Source organism: Sus scrofa, chromosome 15 (assembly GCF_054392235.1).
Source record: "Sus scrofa isolate SSC_HxYL_T2T_F1_AM1 chromosome 15, Sscrofa_HxYL_maternal_Yorkshire_Landrace_v2.0, whole genome shotgun sequence".
Lineage (NCBI taxonomy): Eukaryota > Metazoa > Chordata > Mammalia > Artiodactyla > Suidae > Sus > Sus scrofa.
In genome coordinates, this window is record NC_139397.1 from 122,778,154 (window position 1) to 122,799,412 (window position 21,259).

The window sequence follows — 21,259 nt, forward strand, 5'->3', positions numbered from 1 at the left end:
ATTGAAACTGCTTTATCTAGTAGTAAGTAGAGGAGAAAGTAAAAGTCTATGAAATGTAGTATTTTGAAAAGGCACCAACCTGAAATGAATGTTATGATTTCATCAGTCTTAATATTAGACGTTTCAGATGGCAAAATATTACCACCAATGATAACATCATTAAAAAAGAAAACAAAAAAAAATCTCTACCAGATTTAAGGTGATGCTAATCACAACAGATATTCATGGTAGCAATAAAGAGAATAGGTATAGTATCATTCCAAATGCATATTTTATATTGACTAAAAGCCATACCTAAAAAAATATTTAGGGGACAATAGGGTAGGCCACCTGTTTGAGTCCAGAGAAATTATATATTGAGAGTTATTTTTATGCAGAAGTGTTCAGATGAATGCAATTCTAAGAGACCCATTCGGTAAATGGCATCAGGCTTTAAAGAGTTTGCACCTGCAAATTATATGACTACCAGATTTTTGCAATTAGGCTCTAACTCTTGGGCACTTACTAGTCTTTACAGTAACAAGCCTACACACTGATAAGTCATCATTAGCGCCCTAATGGAACCTGAAAGTAATGATAGAAACATCCTCAACCAGTGATGGATGAGACAGTTGTCCAGAGTCAATTCCTTTACACAGAAAGATTAAAATTTGACAGAGTTTGAGCTTAAGGGAGGAACTCAATTAAGGTAAGACAAGACATCTCGATGTATGAGCACAATGAGCATTGAAATAATCAGATGAATGGGAATAAAATAAGTAGATTGTTGTATTGCTTTGTAAAAAATAATAGGGTAGAATGTGATAAGCTGGATTTGGGGAATGAGTTGTTTTGAAGGATAATGAGAAAAAGGCCAACGAGTTTTGTCTGTTTCAATCCATTTGAGCCATAACCACAAGAATGCAGAAGAGAACTAAAATTAAAAGTTGACCTAAAGTTTTGTTTTTAGATCCAAGTTTCATTTGTTTTAGGTGCAAGTGAGTAAGACAAATTGACATAATAATAAAAATAGTTTCTGAGTCTCACTCTTCCCTTTCTATTGCTTTTTATGTCTTTCTGCCTCTCTTCTGCTTCCTAGCCTCAACTTTTTTGTGTTGTAAAGGAGGAAGAATCACTACCCTCTACCCTTCCATCTATAGCTGAATTTCAAGAATCAAATTTTAAAAAGACATATTAATAAGAAAAAAATATAATTTTAATTATATACACACAAGTGCACACCTGAGAGTTTAGGAAAACAACTGTGGCTTAAGGAAGTGGCCAGGAGATTGAGGCATTTATACCACCGTAGTCTAAACAAAGGAAAAGAGGCAAGGGGATTCTGGGCCTAAGAAGCAAGCTATGGGAAGGAATGAGAGGAAATTTTGTCTTACTATGCAAATGAAAGTCTTTCATATGGTAAGTACTGATTCCTGTGATATGTCTTAATGGTAGGAAGATATCTTTAGAAATGGATAGATTTTCTTTACAAAAGGAGCTATTTATAATATTTTTGTTTAATTAACTTTTTTTTTTTACTGTCTGCTTCTTTAAATTCTATAGTGCTTTACGATTTTCAAACATTTCATATACATGATTTATATAATCCCATAGTAACCTTTAAAAAAAAATCCCCCGCTATTATATTGCTTCTCTCCCTTCCCTCTCCCAAGGAAACCACTAGTTTGTTCTCTATATCTGTGAATAGGCCTCTTTTTTGTTTTACTCAGTAGTTTGTTGTATTTTTTAGATTCCACATATAAGTAATATCATACAGTATTTATCTTTCTCTGTCACTTATTACACTTAGCATAATGCCCTCCAAGTCCACTCATGTTGCTACATATGGCAAAATTTCATTCTGTTTTTTTGAGTAGTATTCCATTTTATATATATGTGCATGTGTGTGTGTATCTCAGTGGATCTTCTTTATCCATTCATCTCTTGATAGACACTTAGGTTTCTTCTATACCTTGCAGTTGTAAATAATACTATTATGAACATTGAGGTACATATATCTTTTCAAATTAGTGTTTGTCTTCAGGAGTGGAACTACTAGATCATATAGTAGTTCTAATTTAATTTTTTTAGGAAACCTCCATATTGTTTTCCATAGTGCCCACACCAATTTACTTCCACACCAACAGTGTATGAGGATTCCCTTTTCTCCACATCCTTGCCAACATTTGTTATTTGTGTTCTTTTTAATGATAGCCATTCTGAGAGGTGTGAAGTGATATCTCATTGTGGCTTTGATTTGCATTTCCTTGAGAATTAGCAATGTTCAGCATCTTTTCATGTGCCTGTTCTCCATCTGCATTTCCTCTTTGGAAAAAATCTCTATTCAGTTCTTCCCATTTATTAATTGGGTTTTTTGTTTTTTTGATATTGAGTTGTATGAGCCATATATATATATGATATTAACCCCTTATCTATCATTTCATTTACAAATATTTTCTCCCCTTCAGCAGGTTGTCTTTTATTTTTCCTCATAGTTTCCTTTGCTGTACCAAAGCTTTTAAGCTTAATTCCATTCCATTTATTTATTTGTGCTTTTATTTCCTTTTCCTTAGGAGAGAGATCTAAAAAAAATATATCACTGTGATTTATGTCAAAGAGATTTCTGCCTATGTTTTCCACTAGGAGTTTTATGGTTTCTGGCCTTACATTAATGTCTGTAATCCATTTTGAGTTTATTTTTGTACATGGTGTTAAAGGATGTTCTGATTGCATTGTTTTACATGTAGCTGTCCAGTTTTCCAGCACCACTCATTGAAGAAAGTGTCTTTTCTTCATTGTATATTCTTTCCTCCTTTGTCATAGATTAATTGGCCATCAATGTGTGGGTTTATTTCTGGACTCTTTTTTTCTGTTCCATTGATCTATATTTATGTTTTTGTGCCAGTACACAAAAACAGAAATATAAATTTCTGCTTTGATTTCTATAGCTTTACAGTATAGTCTGAAGTCAGGAAATGTGATTCCTCCAGCTTTGTTCTTCTGCCTCGATATTTTGTGGCTCTTTGGGATCTTTTGTGTTTCCATATACATTTTTAAATTATTTGTTCTAGTTCTGTGAAAAATGCCATTGGTATCTCGATAGGGATTGCACTGAATCTGTAGATTGCCTGGGGTAGTGTGGTCATTTTAACAATATTAATTCTTTTAATTCAAGAACATGGAATATATTTAAGTCTGTGTCATTTTTAATTTCTTTTGTCAGTGTCTTGGTTTTCCAAGTGCAGGTCTTTTACCTCTCTAGATAAGTTTATTCTTATGTATTTTATTCTTTTTGATGTGAAGGTAAATTGAACTATTTCCTTAATTTTGCTTTTTAGTAGCTCACTATTAGTGTATAGAAATTCAACAGATTACCTTCTATTAATTTTCTATCCTGCAGCTTTACTGAGTTCATTGATAAGATCTCCTAGTTTTCTGGTGGCATCTTTATGTTTAATATATATGTATAATATTGTGTAATCTGCAAACAGTGACAGTTTTACTTATTGCTTTTCAATTTGGATTTCTTCTGTTTCTTTTCTGATTGCTATGGCCAGGATTCCCAAAACTACATTGAATAAAAGTGGTGAGAGTGGATATACCTGTCTTGTTCCTGATCTAAGAGGATATTCATTCAGCTTTTTACCATTGAATATGATGTTAGCTGTGGGGTTTATATATATATATGTGTTCTTTATTATGTTAAAGTGTATTCCTTCTGTGCTCACTTTCTGGAGAGTTTTTATCATAAATGGATGTTGAACTTAACAATTAAGCTTCATGTGCATCTATTGAGATGATCATATGGTTTTTATTTTTCAATGTGTTAATATGGCATATCACATTGATTTGCAGATATTGAAAAATCCTTGGATCCCTAGGATAAATCCCACTCAATCATGGTATATGATCTTTTTAACCCTCTAGTGTCAATAATATAGATTTACGTGAGTAACTACTGACTTCTCAGTGCAAAGATATAGAATGGTGCAAAATTTATGACCCCTCTTCTTTATAAGCTCCAAATTATCTTGATGAGCACACTTGCCTGGGGAGAACAAAGGGAGCACAAGTTGCAGGTCTGGCTCCTTTCACTGTCCGTGGCACTTTAGCCCACTGCTGAATACTACCCACCAAATTGCTATACAGTTCTGTTTTTGATAAGATGAAAAATCTGAGTCTAAAATCTCATGGAATCTCTATTTCCTCAAGCAGAAGATAAGATTGAGTCCATTATTTTGTTCATAATCTTTTTCATCCTTTGGACATCCTAGCATTACCCTTTTTTGCACGTATGTACTCACTGTTTAAGAATGAGTTAAAAACCAAGCTTTTTCTTTATTGTCATATTTGTAATTTGATCATTCTGTAGAAGAAGGTCACCCACAGAAAATTAGCCAATATATTTGATTATATGGACCTATTATTTTTTGTTCCCATTGCCATTCCCTTCTGAAGAGCTGCTGAATGCTGTAATTTTTATCTGCTGTGATTGTCTCACAAGTGAATAGGTCGCTTGCTGTATTTTGTAGAGGCACATCACCTAAGTGCCCTCAGCTACAGGAGAAGTATTTCCCTGGTAATAAGAAGAAGAGAGAGGTTTACATCACCACTCAATTTAAAAACCCTTATCTGTCAGGAAGCGTGCACTTTTCTATGTAACCCTTGTTGTTCATTAAAAGTGTAAGGTTTCGTCACTGATTAGACAAGGCGGGGCGGGGGGGGGGCTGGGGTGATGGTGTTATGACAGACAACTTAACAGAAATTGGATAAAAAGAAAATCTCTATTTTGTTCAGGTCAAGGGAATTTTCATTAAAAAAAATTTCTTCTTTTTCATTTGGGACTCTGTTGTTTGTAGAATTGCATAAGTGATCTGCAATAGATTTGAAAATAACTGTTCTTTTCTAAACCTTTTTTTTCTATTCTCATCACTTAGAAGAATGTAGTTCAGCAAACATTCAAATATTACAACTATTAATAAATTGATGTTTTACTGAGTGACGAGAGAGATATGGTTTCTCCTCTGTTATTTCTGCATGCACTTATGAAAATGTCCACTGGCCCATGTTTCTCTCGGAGGGAGGATGAGAGTGCAGTCTGATCACAGGCAGACAGGGGGTAGGTGGATTGGCTTGTTCAGTGACTCATTCTTAACTAAATATGAACATTCTACTGTAAACTACGCTGCTAAAATTCGTGCAGAGAACCTAAAGTGGACTGGCATGGCTTGCTTTCTTCTGACTTTGTAAGGTGGAGATCATGTCAGTTTCATGAGGCTTTCAGGTGACATTTATCAGACAGTGTTTCCCTGAGTGTAGGTACTGTGTCCTTGAAGTCAGGTGGGAGGTGGAGGTTGGAGAGGGGACAGAGGCCCATGGTGTGCAGAAAAGATTTGCCAAGTGATTTGGGGGAAGTCTTCATGAAGCTCTTCTGTGAAAAGAATCAGAGCTTATAAATGATCTGCTACTTCACCTTCTAGCAGTTTTTATTGCTTAAATTTCTTGTCATATGGAATTGGTCCACTAACGATGCCCATTTGGTGGATCTGAATGGGATTCAGAGATTAATCCAGGGATAACATGTGGACTAAACCATTACTGTCTGTTAGAATCAGTGCTAAAAACGTAAATTAAGAAGTCTGGTTAGAATTACTGCCATAGACTTCTAAAAATTTTCTGGGGCAGGGCTTAGAGGAAGGAATTTAAGCTTAGAGGCTGAAATTTGTCAATCACAGAATAGCTAAGAAATGGACTAGTAGTCAAAAATATCAGACCTTTAGCACTCACAGATTGAACATTTGAGATTTCATATGTACTGCATGTAAGCCAAAGGTCCAGCGCAGGTAATAATTTGTAATTTTGCCACAGCACGATGTGAATCACTCACACTGGGAAGTTCATGTGCAGCAATGACTTAGCTTGTTAAGGAGGCTACAGAAAAGATCACAGCATTTGCTGACAGATTTTGAAGGGATGTTTGTACTGTACCTCTCCCCTCCCTGGAGGTTCTCAGGAAAGTAGATGAGCAGTGTGGTCACCGAGACACCCTCTAGCATCCACTCAGCCTTTTTATTTGTAGCTGTCACCTCCCACCCTATTCAGCTATTGTCTCTTGTAGCAATCACTGTTTAAGGATATGTCTGTGAAAACATTTATTAGCATTTCTATACTATAAATCTCTTATGATTCTGTCAAAGATATGGGCTTGGATTAACAGCTGAATGTCAATTCTTAGGAGTTTCCAGTTTAGCAATGGGATCAGTGGTGCTCTGTAGCACCAGGACACAGGTTCAATGCCTGAAGTGGCACAGTGGGTTAAAGGATCCAGCATTGCTGCAGCTGTGGTGAAGATCACAACTGTGGCTTGGATCTGATCCCTGGCCAGGGAACTCCATATGCTGAGGGGCAGCCAAAAAGGGGGGAAAAATATTTGAATATCAGTTTAACCTTTAGATCATAGTCAAGACTGGGGGGCTTGGAAAGCCCTAAAATTGTATGCAGAATTCCGTGTGTGTGTGATTGTGAGCATGTGTGTGGGCTTGCTCATGTGCATACACATGCACATCCGTATGTGTATCTGTATTGGGAGGGGAAGCATTACTGTCATTGGTTTTGCAGGTGAGATTGTGATCAACAAAAAAAGGTAAAATGCAGCTGTTTGGAAAATGGGTAATTTCTGTTAGTCTGTTTGCTTCTACCTGCTGTTACACATAGAAAGTTGAGATTGGAGAAAGACTAGCAGTGCAGCTGGAATCTGGCTGATGCTCAGTGGGGTTGAATTTTGGAGCCTCTAAAGGGAACAGAGAGAGACCAGTCACTGCCATCTCCTCTCCAGCCTCTTTGCTCTCCCCTCGGCTGAATAAGCTCATTAACGTGAAGAGTCTATGTGATTTTATCCCTAGTACTTCTCACAGTATCTACCACAAAGGGGCCCTCGATAAGTGTTTGTGAACTGAATTAATACTGTTTTGCCCATGGGTTTGCTAGCCCTGAGCAACCACATCATTTGGTATGTTTTGATTCTCAAGAACATCTTCTTGGCGAGTAATAAGCCCTTAGCTTAAAACCTCTCCCTAGGCTTCCTGTGTTTGATTTTTGCTTTTGGTTACAGCTTCTGAAACTGAAGCAAGAAGGTTCCAAGTGAGGTCAAGGTGTAAGAGGAAGGCATCTAGGATGAGAGTGAGAGATAATGCATAGGGAGGAAAAGATAAATAAAGTAATGTGATTGGATAGGAGGAATGGCTGGGCGACCAACCTGGAAACTGGTAGAGGGCAGTGAGTGGGGGATGGTGAAGCAGGATGCTGCAGGTTCCAAAGCAGAAAGCAGGGAATCTCGGTCTAGAAGCAGCTCCAGGATGGGGTTGGCAAGGGGAAGAAAATGATCATGTTCAGCTTCAGAGTGTTGCTGGCAAAGCGGTTTTGCTGGGCAAAGTCAGTTTCCATTTAAATTAAGGTGGCAGAGAGAATACTAGAAAAAATTTTGGGAATTTCCCCCTGTGGCACAGCAGAAACGATTCCAACTAGTACCCATGAGGATGTAGGTTTGATCCCTGTCCTTCCTTGCTCAGTGGGTTAAGAATCTGGTGTTGCTGTGATTGTGGTGTAGACCAGCAGTTATAGCTCTGATCTGACTCTTAGCCACCTGAGAACTTCTATATACCATAGGTGCAGTCTTAAAAAGCAAAAAAAAAAAAAAAAAAAAAAAAAAAAAAAAAAAAAAAAAAGAAGGAAAGAAATTCTGGAGCTTGTGAAAGAGTTTCGGGACATTCCTGAAAATAGTGGAGGAAGAAGATTTGGAGGCATTTAGGGAGTGAGAAGTGAGACACCATTGAAGGACAGAGAGGTTCCCAAAGTGGGAAAAACAATGGAAGAAGACAACTGACCCAAGAGATGTTATTACCGTGACCTGAGTTTGTATCTACAGAAATGACCTAACTGGAAGAAAAGAGGAATAGTCAGCAAATGTTTCAAGGTGGCTTTGCTGCAGTGATGGGACCCTGCTCCCAGTCCTGCCTCACAGGGAAGCCCCCCACCATGGTCAGTGATCTCCTGTCTGGAGGTTCAGGCTCTGTGAGGTTTCTGGAGGGCAGGGCTCCTCTCCCAGCTGGCAAGAGCCTGGCAGACTGAAGCTTCCAGCCATTGTGGAACTTAGATAGTTATAAATACTGGTTTAGATCCATTTTATAAATAATGAAAGCCATTTTAAATTACATTATAATAAATAAAATATCAAGCCATATATAAAGAAACATAACCAGCCAGGTATAAATTGGTGCATTCTCTTTTACTTCGATTATTGCAACCCATAAATAAAGATTAGCTTTCACTTCTACTTTAAATTCTCTTGCCACAGATGGCTCTGGCGATGGTTCCAGCTAGCTTGCAGCTCTGAGTGCAGAGGCAGTGCCATATTCATCTTTGAATCCCCCCCACCGCACCCCAGTCACAACCACATAGAGTCTTGAATAATGACTCAGCACTTTATAGAGGGTGCATTAGTATTAGGGTATATATATATTTTCTATCAGTTGTTACCTAAGAGCCTTTAAGGGAAAAAATTTTTAGGGAAGTGATTTCTTTATCCAGTGACCACCTCACTGTAGTGGAATACTTGTCATATTTCAGTCCCGTGCTAAGGGATAGGTCTACAAAGATGGAAGAGACACACTGCTTGCCTCCAAGATATCTGAACCTAGCAAGGGACACAGACCTATAAAGGACTCATCTCTGCTATAGAGCTTTGGTGTGGCACACAAGCGGCCTGAGGAGGGGTTGAGTCTGTGCAGGGTGCTCCAGGAAAAAGCACCCATTCTTGGACAGGATCTTGATGGATGGATGTTGGCAGGCAAGTATTGTGTTCCAGACAGCTAGTGTATCTAGACATTTGTTTAAGTGTCTACTCTGTGCCAAGCATTATTCTAGGCTTTTGGGATATATGAGAAAAACAAACCACTGCTCTCATGGAGCTTATATTTTAGCTCTTGATCACTCAACCCAGAAGATATTCTTAATTATGTCAGTGCTTTCCCCCTACAGGTCAAACACTGTTCTAACTAGAATACATCTGCATTTGAATAGAAATATAGAGTGGTTTCCTCACAGGATCAGATGATATTCTGGTTTGGCTCTAGCGACTCAGCAGAATTTCTTCCAAATCTCTGTTGTATCTCTACACCTAAACAAACAAAAGCAGGAGTTCCCATTGTGGTTCAGCAGTAACAAACCCGACTAGTATCCACAAGGACACAGGTTCGATCACTGGCCTCACTCAGTGGGTTAAGGATCCTGCATTGCTGTGGGCTGTGGTGTAACTCACAGATGCAGCTCAGATCTTGCATTGCTGTGGCTGTGGCATAGGCTGGCAGCTATCGCTCTGATTCAACCCCTAGCCTGTGAAATTCCATATGCTGCGGGTGTAGCCCTAAAAAGAGAACAAACAAACAAGCAAAAAAACCAAAAAGCAGACCTTTTGCAGATCCCTGCCCATGACTCCAACTGTTCTCTGCAGGTCGTACTTCAGCACCTTATTCAAAGCTATTTCCACGTGCTGTTAAAACCCAAGTCAGTGCACCTGGTTCTAGGTCACCCCACTTCTTTCCTCTATGCAGGACTTTGGCCTCTCCTGCTATTCTTCATTCTTCACATATGTCATGGTAAAGATTGCTTCAAGTGCATCTTAGGTTGTCTGAGAAAAATCCTTCCCCAAATTATTTATTTTAAGTAAGGCTTCTAAGCCAGTGGGATAGTTGGTGAAACCAGAGGCTTCCAATAAAAGTGTCACAAAGTGAAATCCAAGAATGACAAAGTAAACAGCGAAATGATTGTGCGGAAAGATATATGGAGGTCATAGGAAATCAGTGCATATGGCAGAGTGAGGGGACTTTGGGACTGGATGAAATGCCTGCAGAACATAGGCAGTACAAAAGACTTTTTAAAAGAGGCCTTGACCATGCCTTATTCATGGTTGAAGATGGGTTGGCTCTCCATCTGATAATTGTAAAGGATTTTTTAGCAGAGACTTTTGGCTTCCTACATCTTGAGATTTTTTTTTGAAAGGCCCTAGTAAACTAATCATACACATAAATCTCTGTGTGTATTTGTTGGTTTTTCCCTTAAAACAGGTCCTAATAGACCTGGTTGTGGATTCAACATCTTCTGCAACCTGTTTTCGTGAGGGAAGGTTTTCCTAATTCAGACCAGCAGGAAAGTGTGCCTGGATCAGCTTGAGTGAAATGCATATGCGAATGAAAAGTAGTCCTTTAATAACATGTTTTTTTATCTTTAACCTCTTCTAACCAAGCCTGGAATTTGTGTAGCTTTACTTAAATGCATGAGGTACATTTACTAGTGTCAAACTTGATTGACATATATTTCAGCTAGCAAGAAAAACATTTAGGTTGTAGCTTTTTTTTGAAATTGCTGAATTATCCAGACTTCCTCAAGTTTTTTTATGTGCGCCAGGTTTAGGTGATGGTTTATAGTTAGACGCGAAGCCCCAGTGCCATCAAACTGTCCATTTGGACAGACTTGTATTCTAAGCATGAGATGATATAGTTTAAAGAGAGAGATTAAATGGAAAAGAAGCAGATGTTTACAATGACTTGGATCATAGGTTTTATGATGAGAGTGTGATCAGAAGTAGACCCTTATGGGAGAGAGCGCTATGCTCTTCAATATCTTCATCCTTTCACTAATAAACAGCACTCTCTGGGTGTACCTAAGCATTGGGCTCAAGTGGTTCGGAAAGGTTCAATAATCCAGAAAACTAGGGAAAATTAGCTGTGAATAGGTAGGTTATAATTATAAGCCAATTATAAATTTAAGCAATCATTATAAATATGCTTGTGTCAGTTTGTATTTGAAAAGAATGTATGTGTTTTCCCCTTTTCTTATTAACACTTTCTGGAATATGTTACTTGAGTCTGAGTAAGAAAGAGTGGACCTAAAAATAGCAGCTATGGGATTGCCTTGTTGAACTCCCGAACTTTCATAGTTCTAAGGTTTCTAAGGCAGCCTTTTCATTGAACATACTTGCTTAAGAAGCAGTAGCCCATCCATAGGTATTGGTGTTATGTTGAAAGATCAACAGGGCAGAGGCAATGCTAATCTTGACATCAGTAGTGGTTTTCATTTTTGATACATAGGTAAGACTGATCAATGTGTCTGGTCAACTCAGAGCTCACGGACAAAACAGAATTTCCCCCCTCTCCCCACCTTTAAAAAAAGGACTTAACAGTTGTGTTTTGACTGCCTGATAGCAGGTTTATTCAAGGCCACTTTATACTTTTCTAAACAAATAAACAGATAGCAGAAACAACAATAACAACAACAACAACAAAAAAACCCCAGCAGGTAAAATGTATAAAGGGCATGCCTTTTTTTTAATATATCAAAAAATTATCTTCTCAAATCCAAATCTCAATGCTGGGAAATCTTAACAATGAGCTCTTAACTCTGCTAATTATTGGCAGTAAGAAAAAGGAAACTATCCAAGAAAAGATCATAGAAGAAGAAGAAAAAAGAACAAGGAGTGCAGGGAGGGTTTTACTTTTATTTCAAGTATACTTTACCTCATGTCATACATTTGTTCCCCAAAAGTTATTTAGAATTATTATGTGAAGAAAGTATATAATCATATGTCTCTCTGAGAGTTTGCTTCTCAGGAGAAGCTTTCTCAAAAATATATATATATTCGAAAGAATAATCACCCCTTAATTTATCTGCTGAAGAATTTTTATTTTTCTTCAGCAGGGACTTATCTACCTTACGTTTGGAGACCCTTCCCTAAGTTCTGGGACATTTTATACCTGGAATGGACCTTAGACATCCTCTAGTCCTCATTTTAGAGGTAATGGAAAGAGAGGCCAAGAGATCAGGGGACATGATTAGGCAAAACACTGAGAGAACATCTGTTGGAACCTGTGCCTCCTTTGTCTTAGATCCGAACTTGATGTTACTGCTATACCTTGGTCTGTCTTATTTTTATTCAACCTATTAAAAACCTTGCTGAATATCTTTTACACAAACCAGATGAAGAGAAGGTGAGGCTGGCTCTGAATGTGCCACAAGTCAGTGGGATTTAACCTGCACAGCCCATCTCTGCAAGACCGTCAGCTGGAAGACTGTTTAATTTCAGTGTTTTTGACAAAGTCAAGGATTGCTTAAACTCAGTCCGGTTTTACCTCATAAGCATTAACTTACCCTGTCACTTAGTAGTGTGTGTATATATACGTGCGCACACACACACCACGATTCAAAGTTTTGAGACTGGTTAGACTGATCTAATTAATTGTAGTCTCAAAAATACCTTTATTTTACAAACGCAATTCTTAGAGCTCAATCTCTAGAATAATGAAACACTTGACAGCTTTTCATGTAAATCCTTTTTTTAAATGTTTCATAATGTAATATCGTTTCCTCACACCATTTGTCTAAAATCAGGCTCTAAGAAACATCCCAAGGGTAAATATGTTTAACATGCTTGCATACAAACTTCAGTCTTAGGAGACCCAAGTCCTAAGTAAGAACTAAGTAACCTTCGCTTTTTCTTTGAGCCTTAGTTTTACCTTAAATAAGACATTAAGCCTTTTTTTTCTTTGAATATGTTCATGTATAAAATTGGAATAGGAATGCTTAGAAATTATTTAGGATTGTCATGAATAGACTTCTGGTTATATGTTAAATGTTGTGAGATCTTTGAAAGATGTGTGAAGTATATCCAAGACATTATTAGAGTATCTGTTAATGTCATTGGAAGAAAAAGGATCTAGGAGTTCCCTTTCATGGCTCAGCAGAAATGAATCTAACTAGTATCCATGAGAATGCAGGTTTGATCCCTGGCACCTCTCAGAGAGTTAAGGATCTGGCATTGCTTGAGCTGTGGTGTAGGTCGAAGATTCAGCTCAGATCCAGTGTTTCTGTGATGTAGGCTGGCAGCTGTAGCTGATTCAACCCCTAGCCTGGGAACCTCCATATGCCACAGATGCTGCCCTAAAAAGAAGACAAAAAAGAAAAAAAAGAGAGAGAGAGAGAAAGAAAAAGGATCCATAAAATCAATAATAAGGTCAATGTTCATTAAATCAGCAACTATTTACTGTAGCACACAGCAAGGACACTGAATTGTGAATCAAGAATCCTGGATTCTCTTGTTGCCACTATCACAATAAGTAAAAAGGAATGGTCACCTCACCCTTCTGGGACTCACTTTCCCTAGCTATAAAATGAGTGGACTAAGAATGTGTATATATGTATATGTGTAACTGGGTCACTTTGTTGTACTGTAGAAATTGACAGAACACTATAAACCAACTATAGTGGAAAAAATAAAAATCATTAAAAAAGTAACATAAAATGAGTGGACTATTCATCAGCACCATTCTTTCCAGGGCTCACTTAATATTGTTGAGGATTTCTGAGGATCTGCACCAGTTACTATAAGGCAGTACCAGTTTCTAGATATATGAATATACAATCTGATATATAATATATATTTATATATAAATATATGAAATATTATATATGTATGTATGAGTATGTTAAATTGCTCCAATGGAAATATTTTGGGGTAGTATCTATGAAGGCAACTGAGAGATTTCCCAAAGCATGAAGAATATATATTGGGTCAAGCTTGAATAAAAAGCACTTAACTACCAAAATGCATGTTCATCTCATATGTGTGCTTATCAAATATAACTTGTTTTTACTTTAGCACAGATATTCTTGTTTTAAAAAGTCAAAACAAATATTCTGAAATTATGCCCAGAATTTTAATTTTAAAATGTGCATGATGTTTATGTATGAGCACCAGGCACATAACCTGGCATCCAGATCTTCCCTGTATAATTTTTCTATTACTCTCATTCTGAAATCCTTGTGCAATTTCCAAAGAAACTTGCAGTTGGCTTTTCAGGATGCAGATCTTGTTACAAAATGCACCTGAGTTTTTGAAACCTAACTCAATTGCAGTTATAATTTTGTGGGCAAGTCATTTCCAATGTCACTAAAATGCTTTGAGGGGGAAAAAAAATCAAGGTCATCTATTTTCACCTGTACGTCAAAGGGAGCCATCTCTTGATAATGAGACATCTATTTCAGTTCTCATCTGAGAGATGAAAGACTGAGCTGTAAAGCTGTTTTTAATATTGTTTTATAGCTGTGGTTGACTAGGGAAAAGCAAAGAGAATATGGGTAATTTTTTTCTCTTTTTCCCCCACAAATTTTATCAAGAATGATAAGTTTATTTGGAGATGTATAACTTAATGAGGCTACATCATGAACACACCTTCCTGAATCAAATCTGTGACTTGGACCCACCATGAAGTATGAAACAGTAGCCTGGGGGCAACACCAGGATCACCCTCGAGAGAGAGAGGTGCCCCACCTAGTACCTGGCCCCTTCCACACAGCCTGTGAGCACTTGCCATCATGAGCACTGGCGCTAACTAATGTAAACACCTTTGCTTTCCAGCTGCTGCTAATTGGTTTGGGAATATTTATGTAAGTGTTGATTTTAAAGCTAAAAATAGTGCAGTGATGTTTAAATCCAACTCATTCTGGCTGTCAGAAATGCTCCCATGATCCTGAAAGTGTTGCTAAAAATGTTCGCTTTTTAAAAATTGTAGTAATTAAACTTGTCTGTTGTAAAAGCCACATATGATAGGTTCCCTGCTCTGATAATCAGCGAGGTAAAGGACAAGCTTCTTAAAGGTCTCTGCTTGGCTGGTGAAATGTGCCCCCCACCCCCGACCTTTTTTAGGGAGCAGAGTATTGTAATGAGAGCCAAAGATAAAGACAAAGTAAATTTTGACGTAGCTTTATACCCTTATATTCTATCAGCTGATCACATCTATCTATTTTACGTTAACATTAAAAGTAGAAATTATAATAATTTTACCAATAATCTTAAGTATAGAGCTTCCCAAACCCTTGTGTTTTCTGGAGTCAAGTCTGAGGATTTGAAATCACATAATTAACATTACTCAAGTCTGCAGTCAAAAAAATAAGGGTGGTTGTTTGGCACAGGTTGTTTATACCCCTAGCACTTCATAGTCAGATTATTTTTGCCCCTTTCTTTCCACATTTAAAAAGTCATGATTTTACAGATTTTTCTCAAAGTTATTTAAATAAGCTATGAGAAAAAAATCATTTTCAGTTTTAGATATGTGTGATTTTGTGACTCTTCATTTCAACATGTAATTTAGTGAAGGAAAAGCCTAGGTTCTCTTAAGATATTGCTTGTCATTTATTTGGTAATTTTTGGAAAAAGTGATTTTATAGACCCTGTTCAGGAATAAGCTGCCTTTGTCTCTTAAGTCTTCAAGCATTGCCCTGCTATAGTGTTCTTGAAGTCAGTTTGGAATTGCCTTTGTGTCCTTGTAGGATGCCCTAAGCATCTGTCTGCCTGCCCCGTCTCTAGAGAATATCAAAGGATTCTTTTACTGCAATATATAGAAATGACTTTGGCAAGTGACAAACACTGCCATTTAGTTGAGATGATAAACTATAGTTACCTACCTTTTGTGATAGCTGTAGCCAGGCTGTTTTTTGATGCTACTTTTGAGATAGTAGAACTCTGTTTCAGTCACATAAGTCTGTGAATATGTTCCTTAACTCTGTAGTTATTGACATGATTGCTATAAAACTGTAGTCAGTTCAGAATTACCCTTGAGCAGATTAGCACATTGAAATTGGCCCAATATTGCTTTCAAATTCTAATTGACATTTTCATATACTCGGAGCATTAAGTACACTGTTGACATAAATAAAACCTTTAGTTTCTGTCTAACTAGAACTAGAAAAAAAAGTCCCTTTAACCTTGTAGAATGTTGATTTGAACCAGAAAATATATTAGTTTCTTGCCTTGGCATGTGATCAACAAGAAAATTCTAGTTGGAACAGGGAGCAAAGAGTCAGAAGTATATAGTTAAAACCTTGTAACAGATATCTCGATTTTTTCTTTGACTTCCTGAGGATGTGTGTCCATACAGAACTACAAAGCCAAGAAGAATATTTATTTTAATAACTGCCACTGTTAACTGTTCATAGATTAGAAAACTTCATGTTGTTCAGATGATAATACTCTTCTAAATTGATCTATGGATTCAATGTGACCCTTATTCAAACCCAGCTAGCATTTTTGCTGACACTAGCTGATGCTCAGATTCTAAAATTCGTATGAAAATGCATGGGAACTGTAATAGCCAAAACAAACTTAAAAGAAAGAATTGGATAAATCTCACTTCCTGATTCCAAAGTACAAATTTACAATAATCAAGACTGTGTAGTACTGGCATATAGATACAGATATAAATCAATGGGTTAAAACAGAATCCAGAAATAAACCCTTGTGTTTTGGGTCAATTGAGTTTCGATAAGAGTGTTAAGACAAATCATTGGGAAAAGAATAGCCCTTTCAATAAATGGTGCTGGCACACCTAAAAAACCACATACAAAGAATGAAGTTGGTTCCCCTACCTCACACCACATACAGAAATTGACTCTAGTAGGCCTAAATGCAAGACCTAATGCCATAAAACTATTAGAAAAAAGCACAGGAATAAACCTTTGTGACCTTGTATTAGGTAGTGTTTCTTAGATACAACACCAAAACACAAGTGAGAAAAAAAAAATAGATAAGCTGAGCTTCATTAAAGTTAAAAACTTTTGTGCTTCAAAGGACCCACCAAGGAAGTGAAAACATAGCCCACCCACAGAATGGGAGAAATGTTTTAGAAATCATATGTCTAGTTAATTTATATACAGAATTTTTAAAAAGCTCTGACACCTAAATAATAAAAATACAAATAATTAGACATTTTCCAAAGAAGATATACAGATGTCCAACATTCACATGAAAAAATGCTCAACATCTTTAATCATTAGGGAAATGCAAATCATTAGCCATTTATTAGAAGTATTCCAAATGCCAACTTCACACCCACTACTATGGCTAATTTTTTAAAAAAGGAAAATAACAAGTGTTGGCAAAAGGACTTAGAGAAATTTGGAACCCTTATATATTGCTAAGGGAATGCAAAATCATGCAGATGTTTTAAAAATAGTATAGCAGCTCCTTGAAATACTAAACATAGAGTTAGCAGATAACCCTACAATTCCACTCCTAGCCATTTACCTGAGAGATTTGAAAATGTCTACACAAGAATTTTTCCTTATTAATAACATTATTTCACACTTGATTATTTCGAATGTTCATGGTAACATGATTCATAACCTGCAAAGTATCCAGAATACTCAAATTGGGTGATAAATGGGTGAGCAGAATATGGTATATCCATACAGTGGAATATTATTTGACCAAAAAGTGGAATGACGTACTGGTATGTGCCAGGGCCTTAAGAACATCTTGTTAAGTGATAAAAGCCACATAGCTTATGATTTTGCTTAAATAAAATGTTCAGAATAGGTAAATCCTTAGAGACAGAAAGTAGATGAATGATTGCAGGTGGCTGTGGGAAGCAGGAAAAATGGGGAGTGCTGGCTAATGAGTATGAGGTTTCTTTTGGGGGCTTTTATTTATTTATTTTTTTAAATATGGAATGCTTCATGAATTTGCATGTCATCCTTGCACAGGGTCCATGTAAATCTTCTCTGTATTGTTCCAGTTTTAGTATATGTGCTGCTGAAGTGAGCCCTGGGAGACTTTTAAATTGTTCTAAAATTAGAGTGGTGATGGCTGCAAAACTGCAAATAAGAGAAAGACAAATACCATATGATATTACATATATCTGGAATCTAATATTTGGCACAAATGAACATTTCTACAGAAAAGAAAATCATGGACTTGGAGAATAGACTTGTGGTTGCTGAGGGGGAGGGAGTGGGGTGGACTGGGAGCTTGGGGTTAATAGATGCAAATTATTGCCTTTGGAATGGATTAGCAATGAGATCCTGCTGTGTAGCACTGGGAACTCTGTCTAGTCACTTATGATGGAGCATGAAAGAAAAAAAAATAAAATAAGAATGCAACTAATAGAATAAAATTTTGTTAAATAAAATATGAATAATAATTTCTTCAAAAAAAGAAAGGACTGAGTTGTACTTCTTAAAAGGATAAATTTAGTGTTATGTAAATTCTATCTGAATAAAACTTTTATAAAAGAAAAAATAGTGCTCCCTAAAGCTCCAGTCAAGCCCTTTTGATGATTGCAGCTACAGCCCTGCCCACAGCTTGACTGCAACTTCATGAGATTCTAATGCAGAGCTGCCCAACCAAGCCACTTCTAAATTGCTGACCAAAACTCTGAGAGATAATATTTTTTTAATCTGTTTAATTTTGAGGCAATTTACTATACAGCATTAGGAAACGAACACCATGCCTTTCAGTTTATTTATTCATTAACATTCACTACATGAACTCTGGGTATTGTAGACTTAATATAGTGGGCACCAGACACAGCCTCACCCTTCATGGAACTCCCTTTTTTGTGAGGGAAAGATGAGAAATTTAGGGTTTTTGACATAATGCAGTCATCAAATGTTCTGACATGTGCAGTAGTCACAAGTTCACATATTTTGTTAAGTTGTCTACTCAAGTGTTTTTGTAACCTGTTCAACCCTGTCTCTTTTCTCTGTAAGCATATATCATGTCCTTCATAATAATATGAATATTTGAAACCTTGCAAACATTTTTTAAGATACAGTGCCTTTGTCACTAAAAAGTGTCATTGATCTTTTGGATTTTCTTCCCTTTCTTTCTCCTCATGAAGAGGCGAAAATTTTATGTATGTGTATGTGTATGAAATCTAGTGTAGATCATGTTCTTCACAGAACTATCAACCCCTAGGTGAAATGTTGCTCTTCAATCTAAAAATGAAATATATTTTTAAAAAATAAACTCACAATGACAAACTGCTTGAATTGTGGCTCCATGTCTTGTTTACTTCAAGATATTAATCTAATTCCTTGTGGGCCAATCTTTCAACATTGTATTTTTTAAATTTTATTTAATAATTTAATAATTTGATTTAATAATGTAATTTAATAATGATTTTATATTAATTTAATAACAATTTTAATATCGTATTTTTTGTTGTTTCAGTGGCACATTTAGACCCATGAATGTTCCATGTGGTCTGTTGTTTCAGTGAAACCTGAGTCCATAACTCTTCTGAAGAGCAGTATATCTGCAGAATTACTCTGTTAACGTCCAGTTCCAAAGCCAAAGAGAGGACTAATGTCTTACATAAATGAGAATCTAAATCAGACCGGCTTTCTAGAATCCATTCTCTCTTCTGAGTAACACCCAACTCAACTCTGCCACTGTCCTCGGGTGTGAGACCTCTCTCACCCTCTTACTTCTCTGTAGTGGAAGAGTGTTTACCATTTTAGAAATGACGTGGTTAATTTTAGTTCCTCTTTGCTGAAGATCATCCTCACAATGAAAATCTTAAGGCAAAATAAGAACTCAGATTTCTTTTTCTGCCCTATTCTTGCTACACTTTTGACAGAAGTGATCTTGAAAGGCAATACTTTTTTTTTTTTTTTTTTTTTTTTTGCATGGGTTTTGTTTTCATTATATTTTTAGTATTAGGGAGTGGATTGGGGGGGTGCAACTTAGTGCAGTGCATTAAAGCCGATACATCACCACCCATCAAGGACACTGCCCCTTTGGTATCCCTTTTCCTTGCTGATTTGAACCAGTCCCAGAAGCTTATGGTTGAGTAGCAGGAAGTTAAATGAAGTCTTCCAAAACTCTTAACATATTGCCTTGTGTAAATGGCCCATCTGAGTATTTCAGAAACCGAAAGTGAGAGAAAAGAACATTGAAAGCAGTAAAAAGATTAACACCTGTTTCTAGTCTTCAAAGAAATCAGAGCACACTGCATATATCCAGAAAAAACCATTTACTCTCAACTGTTGAGACATTTTATTCAAATTTTCAATTCTGTATGCATGGCATCTGAATGCTTATGGGTTTGTTTCACTACAGAATTCCACACAGGAATTAGAAGATGGAGAAGTTATGAATGGTGTGCAGACAGAACTACTGACATCGCTGAAAACTATGGATGCATTGAGGTATTCTCTTTATGTGACTAAGGATATTTTATTTCAGTTTAATGTTTGTTTGTTTTTCTGGTTTATGGTTGTTTTTATTGTGTAGCAAAGATCAAGATAAGTAGAATACTGGAGGGAAACCTAATTCTAAAATTAACTGCTAAATTACTGTTTTTCTCTCATTTTCTTTATGCGATTGAAGAACTTCCTGACAAATATATATCAAAATGAGCCCCATTCTTTCCACCTCTTCTGAAACCTGGATTTTTTAATTGCTTTTTTCTTCTCTTTGAACAACAGTTTAAAGTGAACATTTCAGTTCATCGTGGTTGTGTTTTACTTTGACGTTAGCTCTTTGAATATTACTTTGTACTGTTTTTTTTTAATGATCTTGCAATATTTTATTTTATGTACATTAAATGAATCTAGCCTATCAACCAGGATTTTTCATGTTTTTAGTGTAACTCATTGTATAAAGTCAGTCACACTCATGTTAACCTGTGCTTCCTTTTGCACTCATTTCTAGTTCATTCTGAGCTGCGGCCTGGGTTCAAATCCAGCTCTGCTGCTTATTAATTCCAGGAGTTTAGGGACGTTGCTCATCAGTCTCTGCCTGAGTTTCTAGTCTGTAAAATGGAAATAATATTAAAACCTTCTTCAAAGGGTTGGTATGAAGACAAAATTAGCTGACATACCTAAAGCATTTTCAGCAGTGCCTGAGTCAGAGAGTAAGCCCTGTTGCTGTTGCTACCACTTTTATTGTTATCATCATTCTCTGTCATCATCATCATCATTTTTAAAATTGCTTCACATTTTGTATATGTAAGTTTATATTTACTAGACTGTCAGCTTCAGCACTCGAAGGTGATCCTTCTGAGGTTGACGGTCATCCCATTCATTCAGAGTCAACATACTCCTTTCATTTAGTCCAGTGACTGATAGGTACCAAGCATGTTACATGGAATAAGCTTTAAAAAAAATAAGTGATCAGGGAGTTCCCATCGTGTCTCAGCAGAAACTAATCTGACTAGTATCCATGAAGATGTGGGTTCCATCCCTGGCCTCACTCAGTGGGTTAAGGATCCAGTGTTGCCATGAACTGTGGTGTAGGTCACAGACATGCCTTGGATCCCCTATTGCTGTGGCTGTGGTGTAGGCCGGCAGCTGTACCTCTGATTCAGCCCCCAGCCTGGGAACTTCCATATGCTGTGAGTGCAGCCCTAAAAAGAAAAAAAAATAAAAAATAAAAAAAGTGATCATCTTT

At 36.8% G+C, this 21,259-nt stretch overlaps 1 protein-coding gene and 1 non-coding gene across 10 annotated transcripts in view; one reads left to right on the forward strand and one right to left on the reverse strand.

Annotated features, from left to right (window-relative positions):
- PARD3B (par-3 family cell polarity regulator beta) overlaps nt 1-21,259 on the forward strand; it is a 1,028,888-nt gene that overhangs the window by 521,679 nt on the left and 485,950 nt on the right. For all 9 annotated transcript variants that reach the window (XM_084998493.1, XM_021075045.2, XM_021075046.2 and 6 more), the window contains one exon: nt 19,928-20,016. In XM_084998493.1, the coding sequence (XP_084854619.1) occupies nt 19,961-20,016 (56 nt within the window). In that variant the 5' untranslated portion in view covers nt 19,928-19,960. The remainder of the gene's footprint in view (nt 1-19,927; nt 20,017-21,259) is intronic.
- LOC146396102 (U6 spliceosomal RNA) lies at nt 17,524-17,630 on the reverse strand. The gene has a single exon (XR_014830659.1). It is a non-coding gene; the product is annotated as a U6 spliceosomal RNA (small nuclear RNA).